The sequence below is a fragment of the Macroventuria anomochaeta genome (genome assembly GCF_010093625.1).
Source record: "Macroventuria anomochaeta strain CBS 525.71 unplaced genomic scaffold BU25scaffold_16, whole genome shotgun sequence".
Classification (NCBI taxonomy): Eukaryota; Fungi; Ascomycota; class Dothideomycetes; order Pleosporales; family Didymellaceae; genus Macroventuria; species Macroventuria anomochaeta.
In genome coordinates, this window is record NW_022985377.1 from 1914 (window position 1) to 17008 (window position 15095).

General features: G+C 48.1%; 3 protein-coding genes across 3 annotated transcripts in view; 1 reads left to right on the plus strand and 2 right to left on the minus strand.

Annotated features, from left to right (window-relative positions):
* The window catches only part of BU25DRAFT_410643 (uncharacterized protein), a gene marked incomplete at its 5' end in the record, with an annotated part of 11672 nt that extends 1811 nt beyond the window's left edge, over positions 1-9861 (minus strand). Inside the window, 3 exons of the mRNA XM_033706351.1 lie at positions 4162-4164; positions 5313-5322; positions 9633-9861. Coding sequence (XP_033561680.1) covers positions 4162-4164; positions 5313-5322; positions 9633-9773 — 154 coding nt within the window. The remainder of the gene's footprint in view (positions 1-4161; positions 4165-5312; positions 5323-9632) is intronic.
* Positions 9862-10649: 788 nt separating this feature from the next.
* BU25DRAFT_410646 (uncharacterized protein) lies at positions 10650-11414 on the minus strand. Its single transcript, XM_033706352.1, has one exon. It carries the CDS (start codon positions 10921-10923, stop codon positions 10708-10710), a length of 216 nt encoding a protein of 71 aa, XP_033561681.1. The 5' UTR covers positions 10924-11414; the 3' UTR covers positions 10650-10707.
* A 238-nt stretch (positions 11415-11652) lies between these two features.
* Positions 11653-14632, plus strand: BU25DRAFT_48819 (uncharacterized protein). The gene is made up of 3 exons (XM_033711330.1): positions 11653-12234; positions 12293-12773; positions 12834-14632. Exons 1-3 carry the CDS (start codon positions 11699-11701, stop codon positions 14448-14450), a joined length of 2634 nt encoding a protein of 877 aa, XP_033561682.1. The 5' UTR covers positions 11653-11698; the 3' UTR covers positions 14451-14632.
* Positions 14633-15095: the final 463 nt, after the last annotated feature.

Genomic DNA, 15095 nt, shown 5'->3' on the forward strand with positions numbered 1-15095 from the left:
TCTACGTGGTGATCTGTCTGCTCTGTGTGATCTGACAGCGCAGTGAGAGCAGTGGGAGCGTTCATGCAGGGTGCTCTGCGTGCTCTGTTGCTGTACGTCGGATTGTGAGATCAGTGAGAGCATATATGCAGTCTGACAGCCGGCCTTGTTCCCGTCCCAGTTTAACCGAGACTTGCTGCTGCTCTGTTGTTGCCTACATTAGCGTGAGAGCGATCCTTGTCAGTGCTACCTAGTGTACCACTGATCGTAACAGGTTGAAGGAGGCATGGTTAGCCATACCCAATTCATTGATAAAGAAGCTCATTCACTCAATGCCACACCGTATCTCTGCTGTACAGAGAGCTAGGGGGTACCAGACTAAATATTAAGACTACACGCTGTTATAAGCTGAAATCAGAACTACTTTTTTAGACACGTTTAGTATATAGCATGTAGGAACACAACCCTTATGGTTTGTGTTCAACCTCGTCAATTAAGTTTGTCATTGGATCTCAACCAACCTTTGAGCTGGACAGATTGCCTGTACTACTCATTGTTACCCCAAGTGTGAGAGGGGGCCAGCTAGGGATACCAACTGCTTTCTGAGATGGAAGGATTGGTGGAAGGATGGTTCAGGCGGGTGTGTATACTGCTGAGAGACCGAGTTCTTGAGGATTGGGTATAGCTGAAGTCAAGCCGGCTGATTCAATTGATTCAGAGTCAAATCAAAAGGTCATGAATCTGAGTCAAATCAATCAAATCAAATCAGATTTGATTTGATTTGGAATCAGAAATCAAAATCTATGCTGGGGACTACAAGTTTCCCTTCATCCAGTCCGAATCTGTCAGAGTTCAGTGAAAAACTGTACGCAAAGGAAGAAGTTGAAGATTGTACTGAGGTTGTATTGAGTGAAGCTACGAACAGTATATATAGGTGAGTAGCTGTAAACAACGCTAGTGTGACGTGGCAGTCACTCTCATGGAGGTGAGGTACGACAGGCAGGAGCACCCCAAACCGTGACAGAATCACTATGTTGTACAAAGAATGTGGCGTCCACTGGATATCAACATGGCTCAAGTATTCATGTTGTTTGCGCCCTCTACTGTGCTAAAGTAAACCCAAGCTCGTCCTCTGCTGCGCTTTTCTCAGTACGTTCCTCGTATTCGATTCAGTAGTGAGCCAAAGACTCGCTTCATCTCATCTATGTCACCTTCCTCTTCTCTTCGAAGTTCATTCCAGCAGGTTCGGCCATCGATGTTCACTTTAGCGATATTAATGTCTCCAAAGTCGGCATCTTCGAGAATGGCGATCGTCTTCGTGTCGTAGTGACTGGCTACAGCGTGAAGTACTGTGCATCCTCGCGAGTTGAGTACCGCTAAATTCACTTTTCGATGTACCAGTTCCGCTAGTATGTCGTAAGCGTAGTAATAGATAGCCATGTGTACTGCTGTTTCGCCAGCAACATTTGCGATGTTAGGGTCGGCACCTGCTTTCAGCAGATAAAAGGCATTCTCAGTACAACGGTGGCGAGTTGCTGAATTCAGGGCAGTGTCGCCGTCGAAGTCGATAGCGTTGATGTCAGTGTGGTTATCAATGAGGATCTTCAACATGGCCGTATCTTCGCTGGCTTTGCAAGCGAGCTGCAGAGCCGTTGCTCCGAATGCATTCATCGCACTAATGTCTGCTCCGTGATCGATCAATGTCGACACGCACCGGTGCTCGCCCGATTCGACTGCATAGATCAGCGGAGTGCTGCCTTCCATATCCGCAACTCTAGTGAGAGCGCCAGAATTCAGCAGTGCTTCCAGAGCATCGTGGTCTCCACGCGAAGCAGCCCATGATAGAGGGGTGCGCCCGTTCGCGTCAGGTACGTTCACATTGGCGGTGGAGTCCTCGAGCAGTGTAAAGATTGAAGTCCGAGATAACTCAAGTACCGACTTATGCAGTAGCGTGAATTGTCGTGTCTCGAGATATTCACCGTCACCGAACATCTGCATGAAAGCTTCTGTCACTGTTTTCGTAGCCTTCCTTGACAGCGCGATGTCCCATGGGCTATCGATAGGTTTCCTGGTCGTGTAAGCAGGTCAATCAATCGTATGCTGCTTTAAGACGTGGAAACTCACTTTCCGTTCTCGTCTTGTAGGTTGATATCGGCCCCTTCGCCAATCAAAAATCGACATAAAGTAATGTGACGATAGCCGACCGCATACTATGTTGTCGTGTCAGTCCTGACTCGTATGCTTGGTAGCATATAGCTTCGACTTACGTGAAGCGCAGATTGCCCATATGCATTAACGTCATAAGGAGACGCCTTCGCTGCCGAGAACAGCTTGCCAATCTGACCAAACTCACCTACTGTCGACAGTCGCCAAAGAGGTGTAGTCCAATTGACCATGCGCGGCATTCGTAAGTTCAATTCAGGTCCACCAAATGCGGTCAATGTGAGTGTCATCGAAAGCATCCTCGACAATAACCATGAAGGGAAGTAGTAGGTAACTTCAAGGGATGAGGACGAGCGCTGCTGACACGTTTTTTCGTTGCATGAAGGCGTCAGTCCAGGCATACCTGTATAACCCACGAAGAGGTTTCCGATAACGTTACGCAATAGTTTCGGGTAACGGAAGGTGGTCTTCTTGTGGCATGCACAACTGCACCAGGGCTTGCAGCTCCGACGAAATGCCTGCGCTTGTGCTTTGATCTGGATGGTACCAATGTTTCCGGTTTGTATTTCGTAGTGCCGAGTTGGACTGACCCGATGGTCAATGAACCGACTCATCGAGCTGTTGGGGAAAAGGCTGATAGGCGTATCGACTCCCCCAGGAGTGTGGCTCGCGGCAGTATTAGCTTGCGTCAATAAACGCTGCAGCATGTTGCAGTCACTTTGAACTCCCGGTAACGTTTGTGACATCATACTGCTTTGTTCAACGAGTTTCTGCAAGAGCTTCGAATCTGCAAGAGCTTCGAATCTGCATCTTGAGAGCTGATAATTTGCTGGATGCGAAGCTCCAGCCGATTCACTGTAGAGCTGCCAGAATGTTAGTAAGCCTGATGAATCAAGAATCTACAAGAGATGTGTCTTACTTTGTAACAATTCCGATGGCTGTGGCTAGGTTCAGACGAGTTGTTTTAATGCCTTGTTGGATCGTCGCAAGCTTTTCCTGATGCAAAGCCCAGCTCTTTCTCTTGACTTTGATCCCCCCTGGCTCATCAATGTCAGGCTTGCTCAGATCATACTGTATGTATTCCTCAAGCTCTTGTACCTGTTTCTCAGCCCGTTTCAGAAGACTGCGCAGCGCGAGCACGGGTCCATCATCTGGATTCTGTTCCAGTTGATGACCTTGCACTGCTACGTTAGCGAGGATCAAACGTAAGTCCTGAACCTCATTGATCAAGGCCGAGAATCCCGCAACCGCATGCTTGAACGATCGCAACTTCGCCAGTCCTTTGACTGTCTTCTCGCTCGCACCAATGATAGCCAAAACGCTCGTGGTGATGGAGAGTGGATCCATGATCACTGTTTCGACCAGATTAAGCGGTATCCCACAAGGCTGAAGATTGAAGAAGCGATTGGAAATGCTGTCAAAACCCTTCCGTGTATTAGTCTCGGTTCATATGACAGTCTGGGAATGCAGAAACCTGATATGTAGGAAAGGATTGAGCTTGAATGACCCCTTCACGATGGTGTGCGTGAGAAGTGTGAGCTCCGTGCACTGACATTTTGCCTCCGCATTCAGCCTTGTCGGGTGTGGTGGGAAGGCTGAGAATGCCAAGATTGTGACACTGCCACCGTAGCAGGGAACATGTTGGGGATCGTGAGTGATCAGTACGCTGTGGGAAGAATTGAAGGATTGAACTGAGGTTGTATTGGGTGAAGCTACGGACAGTACGTATAGGTGAGTAGCTGTAAACAACGCTAGTGTGACGTGGCAGTCACTCTCATGGCAGGTGAGGTTCGACAGGCAAGAGCACCCTGAACCATGACAGAACATGACCAATGTACAGTGGCAATCTCGACGCGGTGGAACTACATGCATACAGTGGCGAATGATGATGTCTTCAATACGTCCTTGTGTTCGTTGAGATGCGTATGGGCAATTTATAACATTAACACGCCCTGTTGCGGAAGAGCTGGCACTGTGTAGCTCAAAGACGCTCTCTGAGCTGGTCTGCCAAGATCTTTAGAATGAGCACGACCTGTATAATTGATCTCCGGCTTTGCAGTTAAGGCGTGTGTACCTTCCTTCACCATGCTTACTCCTTCTGTTTCGATGTGCACCTTCTCCGTCACGGGCCGTGTTCCTTCGACAGTGTCATCAGGGGGTGATGACGATCCCTCTGAGGGTAAAAAATACGAATTTAATACCTACTCACGATAACGATTGTCCAGTTCATAACCGTCTTCAGATCAACAGCCTCAGGTCGAACAAGAAAACTGTGAAAGTCCGACCCCGGTCCGAAGACGAGTTTTTGACACACATGATTACGACGACTCGAGTTTCTGCGCTTGTGCAAGATCTCGAGTACCTCCCCACTTCGTGCTCCATAAGTTGAGAAGCGCGTAAAGACGCACGACCAGATTCAGAACTGGCGAGACCATCCCGAATATGGGCAAAGGCGCAAGGCTCCTTCTACCTCGTATAGCAGGAAAGCAACAGAGTGAAGCGCCATTCAAGACCAGAGCCGCTATTACCAACCACGGTAGCCAATATTGCGCAGCCCAGCCTTGTACAATCACCAGCGTCGCAAGAAGGACAATCTGCTGCTCCGATACCTGGGCCCCAAGATAAACCAGTCTGTAAGCAAAGAGCTTTGGGCTCATTTTCCAATGTGCCGGGTCTGATAGTGCTGCAGCTTCGACCGCCATATGACCCAAGAACCACCGACGACGCTGATCGATCAGGGCCGGAAGAGAGCAAGCCGCTTGAGTATTGCATACTATGTCAGTATGAATGTCGGTCGACCAGGAACCAGCTTTTGAACTAATAACCTGCGTGAGGTATCGATCTTCTCCAAACTTGTATTTCCAGCAGTCGTTGAGACCTTGCAATTGGTTTGGTTGGTCGTTAAGGGCTGAGACCAGAGCTTCCCATCGTACATACATCACTGTTCCAGAGATGCATGTGACGTTGCTCAGACTTGCCATAACCAACTCACACATTACTCCTTGCTGTAGATATTCCGCTTCCTTTATCGCATGGAGAAAGGAGGAAGAAGGCAAATCAATACCCTGTACACACGCTAGAGCCGCAGGAGATGTCTGACTTGATTCCACAGAATACTGTTAGAGTTAGCGTGCATACATGTAAGAGAATTGACACGCACCATGCGATCTGCAAAAAGGCGCAAAGATTCAGTAGGAATGGTCGTGTCCGAGTCCATCATCAAGACTGCAACCTCATCTGGAGACTGCAACAAACGTGGCCGTGCATTCCTGATATATTCCAACGCGTTGCGTTGACATCTCGATTTACCTCCATGTTCGAAGAGACATAGAGTGACATCTATTCCTGTTGCTGTTCTGGAGATTGGATGTCTGCCACCAGGCTTTGCTTCTGCACTCAAGATGCTCGACACCCGGTTGTGGAGCTGCGAGTTCTCGAGGCCATCGAATGCGATCACAATGTGCAGCTGATCAGATGGATAGTCAGAGTTCATTAACGACCGAACCGAAGCCAAAAGAACGTCTTCAGGTTCACCGTGGCAGGGGATGATCGCCACAATTGTTGGTAAGAACGGAGGAAGAAGTGCTTCGGATTCGTCAGCCCCTCTGGGTGGAATTACAGAAATGGATCCTGGTCTTTGTTGGTGTAGCCTCTGAAGAGCGCAGGTCCAGCTGAGCAGGCGGTGAGGAAAGTAAAGGACCAGGTTCAATATGAGCAATGGGCTAACAAGTGCGTTCGGTAACCCGACCTCATAGAGAAAGATCGATGTAGCGAAGAGACAGATGCATCTGAATGTTTCTCTGACTCAGCTTCGATACACTATATTGATCGTCTATACTGACCTGAATATCAGATGCGAAAGGCTGATCGCGAAGCTCATGAGGAGCCTTGAGGCTGATCTGTGTTTTGAGCCTTCGCACGCAACGCAAAATAGGAAAATGCCATCTTGTATAATTTGGCTGACTTGGCTGCTCGCTACCATAGCCAACAGCATGTATCTACCAAATTCCTGGTGTGGTAGTCAGCAGGTGCTCTGTTTACAGTGAGCTTTTGTCGCGGTGGATCGTGAGTGATCAGTACGCGTGTGCGGAAATATTGAAGGATTGAACTGAGGTTGTATTTCACTATTCTGTGTGTTTAAATATGTTGTGGTCTCGGTTGAGACCCTATTACCCTGGTATATACTGTTCTGGGGTAGCGACTTCCAGGGCCAGTATATAGTCGGCTTCTCCTCACGTAGTCTAAACCGTGACAGCTTTCCACTTGCTCGACAGGATAAAGACATGATGTAACGATAAGGAACTTCAAACAATGCAGATTGTCGGTCCGCACTGAGGCTTAAGATTTCTTGACAAGTGGGAGAATGGAAAGAGTGCGAATTGGTTGTTGTGTTGCTCATGTGCAGTTGAGTCTCAGTCAGAGGACGGGCGGGTAGAACAAGAGCTTTCTAGTTGCTGAATAGATGTTCCAAACGCTGCTGGCCTTCGGAAGACGTTTAGAGGGCAAGTTGTCCGAGGACTTCCTGCCGTCTCTTTGTGCAGCCTGATGCTAGCATCATCATCGAGGCTACACCCCACGTCTGGCCACATCATAAACCTCCAGGCTGATACGAGGATTGACCGGAACTACGCCTCGTACTCACGCTCTCAGCAGGCATCGCGAAGTCCCCCAGTCCAGGCTCTACGGTATGAAGCCTCACTCGAAGCGGCGACAACTGTGAGTGGCTCTATCGATGGTCATCCTGTATGCTTTGAATGTGAGGCATAATGAAGCGAGGGTGTGGCTTGACCTTGGCGAGCTTGATATGAGCTGGTGATGTCGATATTTCCGCAGCTGTCATCTTACCGACGAGTTGACGCCTTTTCTTGGCAGCCTTGTCCCCTGTGTCGGATGTCATCGTGATCGCAAGCTCTGCCCGAGAACAATAAAGAGCTCACGCGCGCCCTTCAGCCTTCTTCATTTTAGTTAGCAAGTTGCTATCTTCTGTCAATTATATGACCTTACTGAGTGCTGACAATCCTACAATGGAGGACACTGGTGGACATCACACTTGGGCAATCGAGCGCAATGCAACTGCTATCGAGAAAGCAAAGAGGACGAATAGAGCACCATGGTGCGATGAATACAAAAAGATGATATCCAGTATGCTGTAAGTGTCTGAAGTCAGACCCTAAAAATCGAGATCAAGGTGCTGACTTTTGTGTGCATCAGGTACCGCTCCTGGATATCTAAGGAGCTCGAGACAAAACGCCCAGAAGCATCTAAGATCTGCCAGCAGATCAATGATTTGAACAATTTTGCGGATGGGGTAGACCGCGAGGAAGCCGTAAACAAGAAAGGCAATTTACTCAAGTCATTACTTGGAGAATGTGTTGGAAGCCCGACGATCGAGAGTCCGTTTTCTGTCCTGTATGGATGCAACACGTTCATCGGAGACAACTTTTTTGGTAATGTAGGGTAAGTAGGTGATCGCGCAATCTGCTTTGAAAATTGCTGAGATCCGTAGGCTTGCCATCGACGACAGCGCGTTTGTCACAATTGGCAAGAACGTGCTCATTGGACCCAACACCCATTTCATTACCGTCAATCATCCTACCGATGTTGCAGCGCGGAACAAAGGGGGCATGTTTGCTCTTCCAATCACGGTTGGGAATGATTGTTGGATCGGAGCGCGAGTGACCCTCCTTCCCGGAGCCCGGATTGGGGATGGCTGCACTATTGGAGCGGCTGCCGTAGTCTCTGGTGAAATTCCTGCGTACAGCGTAGCAGTTGGAGCGCCTGCTAGGGTAGTTCGTAAAGTGAAGGAGCCAGGCCAGTAACCCTTGTTATGCCGAAAGGCAATTCGAACGTTATGTATAATCCTGTCAAGTAGCATTTCATCAAGTTCACCCTTCGCAAGTGTCGTTGTGCTAACCTTCAACAAAACCGCTAAACCAAGGCAAGATATTGTCTCATGACAACATGGCCAGGATAAGGATTATCTCAGGATGATAAGTAACGGAGAAGGGTATAGCGGCTACGTACCCAGCGGACCGTGAACAGGCAGCGATGCTAGCGTAGCCAACAGCTGACAACCATGTCGGGTTGTCGGGCATGGTACACAGACAAGCTAAATGTACCTTTGAAGGGCATAGCGCTTCTTTGCCGGGCTTGCCAATTGGATGAGATGTAGAAGAATCACATCAAGAGCAAGGTCAAGATCTACCTTATCCTTATTGCTAAACATCAAGTCTATGGCAGACCTGCGTTCAGACTCGAACTTGAGTAGTGCCGTGAGATAACTGTCAGGACGCGAGTTCGCACACACCACGTCATGTAGCCAAAAAGATACATATGATCAATGAACATTGATCATCGTGTGCGGAACAGTATATATTGTACTCGCCTGATCACTTTATCATGGGCTTTGCCCTCGGTCTGACAGTAACGAGAAGGCTTTCGAAATATATCTGTCGACAATGGTACTGATTCCCTTTAGTTGTTCAGCACCTGGCCCGACACTAGCAAGCAGCATAAGCTGTATTGCAAAGACTATCTGATTGCGTGTGCGGTGATGCAAGTGTCTATCTTCGTCGCAGGTGTAGAGGAAGCGGATCAGGTCTTTAGCCACTCTAAGTGGTGCAAGCGGGTTCGGCCGGGCGGCGGTTGAAACATGCTCGTGAGGGACAAGATCTTTTGTGATGAATTCGTCCGTCTCTTTATTCTGGAGTTGTGTGTACTGTTATTGCGTACGAAGCTTGATGGCACACTTGAGGCTCGCGAGACAGTTGCAATTTGTGGTATCAGTAATGTTCTCCTCTAAAAGACCTTTTCTGTCCCCGCGAAATATTCAAGGAATATGTGATCTGATTAACGGTCGGCGCTTCGATGAAAGCTTCCTGAGCCATCACCTTTTCAAGCACGACTGTCGAAAATCTGCGGATAGCATGAGCACAAGCAGTTTGAGGAGCGTCTACACTTTCTTACTCCTTCCACAGCCTCATCGTGTACTTATAACTAGTGAATGCTGACGTATTGTTCAAAGGGTGTTTGATGTTGTCGATGCTCAAGGATTGTGGTGTCTTCACCTGATGGGCGCGTTCCTTGAGCAGTTCAAGACGGAACGGACAACTGCTCTTTTCCATGTTGACCACGTAAACTGGCGACAGAAAGGATGGTGCAAAACAAAAAGGAACAAAGGAGCTAAATCAGAGTGCAAAGAGAGTGAGAAATGTGTGTAGAGTGTCAGGAAGCTGGTTGGTAAAAACTAGTCCCGAAGGTTGCATGAATAGATACAATGCGTGACGGCGTCCGGAGGTCTGCAGACTGGTTCTGGTCTTGCGTTCTGCAAAGCAGACAATTTGACCTAAAAGGGTTAGTCAAATGTAGTGAGGGTGACAGGCTTGTGTATACCGAAAACACAAATGTGTGTAACTGGATTCTTAAAACGGCACCTCGACTAATGGCGGATAGGACAGGATGCACTGGGTGAGAGCAAAAAAAAAAGGAAAAAAAACATACAACAGCGGGTATTCGCTAGTGGTCACCCACCTAACTACTAATCCACCGGTACGTTGCTTAAATAGGGCTGAGCGAACGGGAAGCCTTGTTTTCAACGTCCTATGGTCGTATGTGAAAGAAGTGCTTCTTTTTATAAATATATTCGAGCAAACTCACAAGATGGCGTAACAGTATCATCAGCAGCAAAAAGGCGAAAACATACAACAGCAGGTATTCGCTAGTGGTCACCACCTAACTGAGCGAACGGGAAGCTTTGCTGTTTCCTGGCCGCTCACCACAAAAGTCCTTGATTTTACTGTATCTGGTTTCGCTGCTGCTGAAAACAGACTGCAAAGAACACAAATTTGTGTCTTCTTGCACGCGCTGGTGGTGTGGAAGATCCTGGATCCGATGGCAGTAATTGCTGGTCTGGCTATTTATAGTGATCATTGATCCTGATCTCCGACTATCACATGCTGACAGTTCTTCCTGCATGGTACGCAGGGAGAAGAATGATAAAGGGCCGAGCAATACCCTGTATCTGGAGCACTGCCCTCAATAATCCTATCAGTCATACTATTTGTTGTACCAACCGCTCAAGAGAACTTATAAGGCATTTTGTTACAATATATGCAGCCCTCCTTGTGCAGGTACTAGCTATACTACACCTGTGCATGCCTTTTGGCATAGGTTGGTGCATATAGTCGTGCATATTGTCTTTTGGACTCCACCCTTTACACTCGTAAGGTTGAGACGCTTGCAACAGCCACTATATCTGCTCAACACTGCAATCCTTCTTGGCATTAGCTTCCGCCGTGTCAATAAACGTTACATTTTCAAGGGTCTTCATAGCTTCCATAAGTCCCAAACGCAGAGCCTTGTTCAACTCCTCCCAGTCCCACACCATGTGATCTGCTTTCCTAGTGCATTTGCTTATAAAATGCACCGACTTCAAACCAGTGCGGGAAGACAATGGGCACTAGAACAGGTCTCGCATCGAGGATCTGATATAGCAAGCGGTATGACATCTGAGTTAAAGTAACTGAGTTCCAGATGTAGGGCGAGGTCATAATTAGTGGTTTGTTGTCAATACCTGCAGCGAGCTCCGCTTGCGTACGGGGTTTGTTGAATAGAAGCATCTTTGTCTCGCAACCACGCGGGGAAGTCTGTAACTGATGATTTGCCGTAGATCCATCCAAATGCCTGTTGATATGCCAAGACAATTAACAATGATCGACTTCCTGGTATTGAAGGCTGCGAAGAATGAGTCTTTGGATACAAGCGGTCATTTCCGCCCTGCATTAATCATTTTTTGGTAGCTGGTTTGAAACGTTTGGTAATCGAGTTTTTGCAAAACCATAGCCTGTTCTGTCTAAATGGATCAAGATTCTTTGACAGAGATCCTTTCCTTCCGAGAAGTTTTGGTCCTGAGTTTCCGCTAAAGGCGCCGCTTGATTCCTGTGTGAAGCAACGATCAGCCGATTCAGTATCAAAATTATGACACTACGATTTACTGCAGGGTAGTGAGAATAAGACGACAAATTTGACTTCTGTGACGCTCCAAGCCTCGACATAGCGTATCGATCTCGAACTGTTTCCATGCTGTGAGTAAAGCAGACTTAAAGCTCATGAACATCGTTTGCCTTTGTTTTGGTTACTTATGCGAGGGTATAGGTGCTTGTATTCGTCGCTTGCAAAGAGGAATCTGATGATGTCTTTGGCTACTGCGACAGGAGCAAGTGGTTTGGGGCGCGCACATATTGATACGAGACCTCGCAGGATGAGGTCCTTTGAGACGAAACTGATGAAGCATTTTTGGTGCAGGATCGCGGATATACTGACCTGTTCTCAGGCTCCAACCCTCCACCCCTGATCTGAAGCGAGCCTAGATCCCGAGCGCTAAGATTCACCCGCTGATTGGATCTGAGGCGTGGCTGTGCATGCACTCCTACGGCACGGGTCGCGGACCCCAACTCGCAGCAGCCTAGAGTGCCCCCGGGGTCAAGCCATACAAATAACAGTAGCTTAGGCTGGCGGTGCGCTGCACTTTCGTCTCTCGTTCCGCCATCAGGTCAAGATGACCGGCAAGAAATATCGCAATCTCAAAGCCGAGACCAAACGGCAGCGTATCTTTTTCAACAGCCAAAAGTTTAGCTCTCGATCTCTGAATCTCGTGCCGGAACCCCACCGAGAGAAGTTTTTCACCATCCAGGAATTAGGTCGCACGTTGTATAATACGTATGCATCTGTGCCTGGGTGTGAATCTCTGGAGCGACCTTGGCAACCCAAGAACAAGCAAAAAGCGTCAAGATTGGTTCGAAACGCAATAAGATGCCGAGAAGCGAATAAGAATGAAAGTGGGTGGCGGTACGAGCTCGAGCCCAAAGTTTTCGAGAGATTTGAGATCGAGGTGACATGGTTAGTATCTGACGAATTGAGTGTTGGTCCACCAGCTTTATTACTGATGCCTCATAGTAAGACCTGCCGCCAAAGGCTATGGAGATCCGAAATCGAAGTCAATCACGATTTTGCGAATAGTAAAGCCCCGTCCTTGAGGAAGCGACAAGCCCGGCGAAAGCCCTGCACATGCAACCCATTAACTCGCTTGGACTGGTACGTCCCGATATTCAACCCTGTTTCCATTCCTTTTCTAGTGCTGACTAGTCACAAGTCTAGATCCAGGAACTAGCGAGATATTTTCCAACAGAATCGAAGAATTCGCCGTCGAAGATGACTCGAAAAGTTTCGACAAAAAACCAGATCGCACATACGGTCTACAAGAGACCAAAAACTTAGCAACACGTCTTCGTAAAGAATATGCCCATGCATCACCACGTCTAGGTAGACAGCAACTAGTCTCAGACGTTATTAGAACTAGCACGAATCCTGACAACGGTGGTGTGCCCTTGCATTTTCCATTCCTCATCCATGAGGCGAAGAGCGAGAAAAGTGCGAACAATTTTGAAGAGATAGAGATACAGACGGCACTGCCGATCAAGCGAGCGCTGCACGTTCAGCAAACTCTCAAAGAAACTCGTGGCAACACAGTAGATGTCCCAGGCGGACCCTTGGTATGGTTCACGGCGAATCGGGGAGAGACGTGGCGCGTCTATGCAGGGACCGTCTACAAGGATGATGGCCGCGCAAATTACGTGAGTGAGAGCGAGACGTGCAATCGCACGTTGATATATTGGATGCTAATGTGTCCATAGCTTGTGTCTCATCTTTGGGAAGGAAGTATAAACAACCATGACGAAGCTCTTCAGCTTATCCTGATCATTGACTTTATCGTTGATTGGTCCAGAGATGTCTATCGACCAAGCATTCTCTCGCAGCTGAAAGCACTAGGTACTGCTGATACGACCCGGACAATGTCATTTTCACTCGACACTGATATAAACTCGCTTCGCTTCAACCTCAATCCTTGGATCGAGGGCCAAGATTCTGCACTTACCCAGATGGAAGAGTCCGAGGTAGTTGAGATCACCCGACATAATTTCGGCGAATCCTCCGATAACCATTGGAAGCAACTTCAGATGCCTTTGGGAATCGTACACAGTGCCAGGAACATCGAGTCTCGTTTCAGAGCACTTTACATATCACGCGACAATCTTGGGACACTCTTACAAAGCTTCAACGAACCAGCCGATGAGATTGAGTTCATCCGGAATCTTTTAGCCGTTGCACCTGTTCGTCTGGAGGCCGAAGATATTTTGAATTCGATTGAGGATATTTGGACGGGAAACTTGAGGACAAGCCCTCCGAGACCTGCGGGAAGCGAGAAGAAAGAAGTTTACGCCCAGCTTCGATTTTCTTACTTCATCGATTCTTCGTGGGGACTAGTTAGGGAGCTGACGCTGCTCGCGATACAGGAGGACATAGTCGACAACTTGCGCGAGATATCGAACTGGACTGAACAATATCCACCACATCATCCTACCTGTCATTGGCCCCAGAACCGGCTTCTCGAAGCATTGCAGACTGTGCTGCACTCGAATTTTCAAAATGACTTCAAAGATTGCCTAAAGCGACGGACTTTCGCTTTAACCAATTGGAATGAGCCACCAGGATTTGGGCCACACCATCCCAAGAACCATTCACGTTTGAGTCCAGATTGGGGCATAAACAGTCCCTCGTCTAGAGCTTACAGTATCGTGCATGCGATCTATGAAATGCACCGCGTAGGCCGTCGCACGCCGTCTGAGCCCTTCTTGCGAGTTTCTTCTCGCAGTCACCTTCATTCTCGCACTCGCGTTCCCAATTCCTGCGGATTTTTTCTAAGCACGAAAACGGGATGGCAGATGAGCCTACTCTATTCTCCCGTTCCTGATAGCACCAGCCTCCGCGAGGGAAACAAACAGACGCTCTGCCTTTACGTCCTTCCTAGGAGCAGCAGGACCAGTAATGAACAAAAACCGACCAGACAAGAGATTGCTAGCGGATTGATCCAATTTCTTTTCGATCGTCTCCTCGTCAAATCCTACCGAGGAGGCAAATCTCCACCAACCGATTCTCCTTGGCAGGATAACGACCCAAACCACTCGTTTTGGCTGGACACAGGCTCTCCCAGGTTAGGCATCAAGCACGAGGAGTTGATTATCTCTATCATTAATTGGATCCGCGACTTACGGCCAAAAACTAATCTCCTGCCGAGTTCCCACGCTTACATGGCAGGATATGAATTCGTGCCAGGAGCCAGGACTTCGATTGAAGTGTGGATGAACTCTCTCGACGCCGAGGTCGGCCCGGAAACCTCCACAATTGACGAGAACATGCGAGAAGTAGTGCTCACGGGCATAGCAAAGCGACCTACAGCAACTTACAAATGACCAAATCTGACTGAACGCCTCGATCATTTGGATGCACGAATCGCTAATCTGGACGTTGCTACATCCGCTTCTGCTGTTCCGTTACAGTTGGAGAGCGAATTGGAGGACTGAATTCGCAAAGATGTTTGTGCTGGTTTGCGCGTTTCAGGGGCTCCTCGGACTATTCGGCACAGCAACAAACCTCATGTTTACTTTTTATATGTTGAGTTGGGTAAAGATCTTATGTTGAGTGCGTAGACTTGCATTCTCGATTGCAACCATTATGTACGTAGCATGGTGAACAGTTCGACAGCGTGGCCGACATAGATTTGCGAGGCTCTATCGATCTGTGGTTTTTATTGTTCCTTTGAATAAATTTCGCTCATGCCTTATATGATCAGCATCCTAACTTGTGTCCTTTTGCAACTGGCTGGATCGTCGGGAGAAGGTCTCCACAAAGGAGGGAAAGATTTGCCCTCGTATTTAATGGGATTGGATATTTGATTGTATAAGTCGGCGGCGCTTGATAGTGTACTTGTCGTTCCGTTTCCCATGAAATAATGGATATACTCGGCATTCGACATTTGTGGTGCAGAACCACAGGCTCCAACGGCCAGATGTTAAGAGTGGAGTTTTCCAACAATACCTCAGCTTTGTACATTTCCA